Below are 5,308 nucleotides of genomic sequence, written 5' to 3'. Positions count from 1 at the left end.
GTTGCTCATTAGCAGCTGCAGCATCCTTTGCTGAGAGTAGCTCCTACAGTCAACAAAAGATGAAATAGTAAAAGTTAGCTGGGTTTTTAGGGAATAGCAAAAGTTAGATGATAGAAATTGCATAATCATCAGAAGTTATACCTTCTCCATATAAGACACTCTTTGCTCAAGCTCAGAAATCCGTTCTTTGCTTCGCCTCAAGGAACTTGTAGATTCAGAAATCTCTCTTTCAAGCTGATAACCAGAAATCAGGTTCATGTTTTCTTTCCTGTATCTGTCACATGAAGTATTAAATAAGAAGAAAGTAACCTCTACAATCTTTGCTGACATCCGAGACTCCTCATCCATGTTTGCCTTTCTTAGATCAGATAGATTCTTTACTTTTGCTTTCAGTTCCTCATCAAGCCAGAGATTATGCTTTTCAAGAAGCTCCTTCTCCTAATAAGGGAAGTAATAAAAATAAGTAAGAAACACCAATTGGTCCATGAAAAACAATTGCTCAGGAACTTCCTTGAATCTTAGTATAACAATGAATAACCAAAGAGCAAACGAAGGCGATGCGGTGTACAAGAGATTTATAGAGAACTGAAATAAGGCTTGGTAGAACATTATACTAAAACTTGCTTCTAAAGTTCTAAGCATTCCCTAAGCCTTTTTATATGTATACCTGTTCAATGCGGTTGCATGTCGCCTGGCAGTGAGTTAACTTAGCTTCAACCTCGTGTATCCTAGCCTCTTTACCAGCAGAAGAGTCAGCCTGATTTACCTGAAAAGACGATAAAAACGGTATGCCCACTTAATTTTATGCTATAAAACACAAAACAGCAAAGGTCTTTCCACGACAAAGGAGCATGAAATCTCAATTGAGTTTATAAAAGGCTTAGCTTGCTAGAGTGCAAAGATAAAATAACGCTCATGATAGGGGCAAAAATGATATAACCCATATATCCACACCGCCAGCAAGAAAAAAACGCAATAGATACTAATACATAGCATATCACATTTTTAAAATTTTCAAGATTGTCTGATGGAAAAACTACAGATAAGTTATTCAAGAAAAAGAGTGAGAGGTCTGACGATATGGCAGAACTCTTAAATAGCTCCACTTCAGTTAAACTGACAAGAGATCGAACATTCAGCTTTTCAAATGGGCAGATAGTTCATGTAATAATGCTATAAAAGAAAAGCAGATGTAGCTATGTTATATAGACAGTGGAAAACTAACATTTTAAGTCTGTTCATGAAACAACATCAAATCTACATGTCATTATTTATTACAAATTATAATATATTTGAATGTAAGAGCAGCTCTTCATGAAACAACATAATATCTACCAAGCTAACGTCAAATCTACATAGCATATAATAGCCGCCGACTATGGAGGTACTGTATCAGCTCAACCGAGATAATATGTAGAAAACACAAACCACTAAGATGTAAGAGAAGTTTTGTAAGATGTCTCACATAAGTAATCAGGTGTCTCATAAAAACTTAACAAAGACGTGAAATAACGTATGGTAGAGACAGATATAGATGTATACCTACAAGCAAATCAAGTTAAGATCAAATATATTGCTCAGAATGCAAATTTGACTTTTGGACATCCATGCCTTCCAAAGGGATGGCCCCATGGGTAACTGATCGATAAAGTCATAACCAACTAACGAAAATGATTCATCCAGTCAGTCAAAGAAGTTATTCCAATAAATTTACTGGTGAAAACCAGCAAGAACGTCCATAATATGCAGTTGCTTGCGCATTTTTTTGCATGTACATTGCACCATATGGTGCTAAGCAAACCAAATCAAATCAAATCCTCTCTCTCCCTCTCTCTTGAGGTACGCAAAAATCTGTTCTAAAGCAGGACAAGTTACAGAAACAAGCTGCACTAATTAGCATTTAGGCAGAAACAAACCTATAGTTAAACTCAATAACAAAATCCTCAAGCGGCAACCAGTAACCAGTAGTCGGTACTACCAATGTATGATCCTAAAAACTACATTGTCCTGCACACCACCATATCAGATTGCACCAAGCGACAATTTGTTCAGGTGATCATGTACTCTCAACTCGCTCTACAACCAGTTTGATGACTGCTGCATATTACTAGTAGAAGTGTGAGGGCGTTAGGGTAGCTCACCATCTTATCATGGTAACTCTGAATGACGCCATCCTTCTCCCGTATCTCTGCGTCCCTCTGCTCGATCAATTCCAGCGACTGGCACTTGGACTTGTGCAGCTCCGAGATTTCCACTTTGAGACGCTCAACCTCGCCATCCTTTGCAATCTGCGACATCAGCAACACAAGTGGTCAGTGCAGGAAGCTTCACCAAACAAAATGATCAGTCGCCCAAAAAATCTAGGGTTCGTACTGCTTGGATGCGGAGCTGGTGTATCTCGGCCTGGGAGGAGGCGAGGTCAGCGGCGCGGCGCTCGGAGGCGGCGGTGAGCTCGGCCGCCTCGGCCTGGTACCGATCGACCTCCGCGGAGAGGGTGGTGAAGCGCTGCTCGAGGAGGGCGCAGGTCTGCTCGGCCGCGATGGCCGCAGCGTCAGCCTCGGCGCGGACGGTGTCGACCTGGTTCCGGAGCTCGCGGATGGCGGCGTCGGCCCGCTCGGCGACCGCGGCCACGTCCCCGCCGAGGAGCCGGAGCTCCTCGTCGGACATGAAGAGCGGCATCGCCGCGGGCGGGGTGGAGCGAGCGGGAGCCCTAGCCCCGCCGAGATTTCGGGGTGGCCTCCAGAAGGTTCTAGGGTTTCCCCGCGGGGAGGGGGCGAAGGGTGGTGGCGGTGCCGCAAGCGGAGGGGGTGAGCCGAGTTGAACTGGAGAATGGAGACGGGCGAGACGCCAAACGGCGAAAGCGGAGGCAGCGATATATCGGGAGGACGGCGTGCTGGGAGCCCGGCCTGGTTACCGACCTCAGGTGTCCGGCCTGTATTTGCGACGTGGGCTGGAAACGAGATGGCGGCTGCCGGGCTCCGTGTAACTTTTTGTCTTGTTTTTTCTTTTACTTTTTTTGTCTTGTTTGTTAATGTGAGCCATTTTTTAAAATGCGGGGCGTCAAATAGGTAGACGGAGCCCGGCACTGTAGCAAACCGGTCTACTATAGTGAACCGACTCATTGTAGCAAACGGCATACTATAGCAAACTATTTTGAAAAAAGTGAACACATTTTGAAATCTCAAAAAAAATCAAATTTATGAATTTATAATTAAAAGAATATTTTAAAAATTGTGACCTTTTCGAGGAAAAAATGAGAAGAGAAGAAGAGAACAGAAAAAGAACAAACCAAAACCAAAAAAACAGTAAAAGCAGAAAATGGAAAATCGGTAAAAATATTGGACTGGAACCCTTCAGAAGTTCCCAAAAACGGAACCAGTGTCGAATCTACAAAGCATTTGAATGGGCCGACCAGCTCGGTTCCTCTTGTGCAATACGCTAGCAATTTGATGTGTCACATAGGATTTACCACGCGTACACTCGTTGACTTCGTTATGTGACTAGTGGACAAGTTCATATCACTTGTCTTTCTGGTTTTTCAGGAAAACCTATTCCGCCTGGGTAGCCAAATAGCGCCCACGCGCATACCACCCGCCCATTTGAAGCTTCTTTTTGTTTTTTCTTTCTGTTTTCTTAAGGGTTATTTTTTGTTTTTGTTTTCTTTTCCCCTTTTTCTTATTCATTTTCTTATTTTAAAATTTGTGAAGCATTTTTAATTCGTGATTATTTTAAAAAACTTGAGTTTTTCAAATGCATACACATTTCTTAAGAATTTTCATATACTTTATGAACTTAGAATATTTTTGCAAATGCATGAACAGTTTTTGTTTATGAATGTTTTTTTTATTTTCATGACTATTCAACCATGAAGATTTTTTGAATTCACATAAATTTTTAATTCATGGATATTATTAAAAGTCATGAACATTTTTTGAATTCATGAAAATAAATTCCAATTCACGAACATTTTTTGAATTTATGGATATTTTTTAGAACCACATTTTTAAATTTGTGATCATTTCTTAAAATTAATGTATAATTCTTTTATCCATGAATATTGTTTTAGTTTCTCTATATTTTTCAATTTGGGAACAATTTTTAAAAAATATTATGATTTAAATCTATCAAAATTTGAGCCATTTTTCCTTTAGCCTTAGTGTCAGGGGAAAATGAGACCAGAGAAACCATACAGTGAGCGAGGCGAATCGATGGGCCCAACCCATGGCGCCTCATAGCGACGCAGAGTGGTGCATGCCCGACCACGTCCTGCTCTACCACTTTTGCAGAGCCAGCGAGGATTACGTCAGGCTACCCAAGTTGCTCATGAACCGGCGGTATACCTTCACAACGGTAGACACCTCCGATGACTCCTAGGTACTCATGAACTCCAACATGTTTGTGTTCACAAGCGAAGCTCTCGGTAGGGCGAGGTGTGGCGCTCGCCCTACCTTGATTTGGAGCGATTTTTTATATATAGGTGCACGTATAAGCCAGATCTGATCGATAAATAATCATGAGAAGAAAATTCGTCGTCGTCCCTGTTATTGGGCCTTATTGGGCCGGATGCAATACGTGCACCAAGCAAATAGCGAACGAGAGAGCAGGCTTCTCGACCTCCGGTACGCACGGTCAATGCTTTGTTCCTCTCGCTTCAGAGTCCAGAGAGTCCAGACAAGAGAGGAGGAACCCTAGCCGCCTAGCCGGAGCAGCCACGGAGCGAGTGTCGTGCATTTCCGACGTCCAGCAGCAGCAGCTCTCATTTCCGGCGGCCAGCCGCAACGGCTCCCGATCCCGGCGGCCATCAGGGGCGCGCATGCGGGCGGGGCCGGCGCCCAGGGCTGCAGTCCGCGTGTGGACGACATCGATGTCGGTTCAATATCAGGTGTATCTCATAGTAGGGGTCCTAAGCTAGGCGTCTTGGAACGATGGTAACATGGACACGGGGTTTTACCCAGCTTTGGGCTCTCTTGATGAGATAATACCCTACATGCTGCTTTTGATTGTATTCATATGGGTGTAGTACAGAGTACACGTATCTACCACGAAATTGTAGTAATGAATATGAGATTGTCTATTGACTAGCCTGGCATCGGTTTATATAAGACACCAGAGGCTTAGGGTTTAGGAGAGTCCTTGTCTTGGGCGCCAAGTCTTGCGGAGTCTTCCTTGTATGCGGCAGGGGTTGTCCGAACTGGCCCATGAGTATACGGCCATGGGGGTCCTCGGCCCAATCCAACTGATCGGGAGACGACGTGGTGAGTACCCCCTAGTCCAGGACACCGTCAGTAGCCCCCTGAACCGGTCTTCA

At 43.6% G+C, this 5,308-nt stretch overlaps 1 protein-coding gene across 1 annotated transcript in view; it reads right to left on the bottom strand.

Annotated features, from left to right (window-relative positions):
* Positions 1–2,849, bottom strand: part of LOC119326589 (nuclear-pore anchor-like) — a 21,481-nt gene extending 18,632 nt beyond the window's left edge. The window contains exons 1-6 of the mRNA XM_037600212.1: positions 2,374–2,849; positions 2,142–2,288; positions 668–766; positions 310–438; positions 142–234; positions 1–43 (exon numbers count right to left, since the gene is read on the bottom strand). The exon at positions 1–43 is cut by the window's left edge and continues 15 nt beyond it. Of these exons, the coding sequence (XP_037456109.1) occupies positions 1–43; positions 142–234; positions 310–438; positions 668–766; positions 2,142–2,288; positions 2,374–2,679 (817 nt within the window). The 5' untranslated portion in view covers positions 2,680–2,849. The remainder of the gene's footprint in view (positions 44–141; positions 235–309; positions 439–667; positions 767–2,141; positions 2,289–2,373) is intronic.
* Positions 2,850–5,308: the final 2,459 nt, after the last annotated feature.

The sequence above is a fragment of the Triticum dicoccoides genome, chromosome 6B (genome assembly GCF_002162155.2).
Source record: "Triticum dicoccoides isolate Atlit2015 ecotype Zavitan chromosome 6B, WEW_v2.0, whole genome shotgun sequence".
Lineage (NCBI taxonomy): Eukaryota > Viridiplantae > Streptophyta > Magnoliopsida > Poales > Poaceae > Triticum > Triticum dicoccoides.
This window is presented reverse-complemented; position numbering and strand designations above follow the sequence as displayed.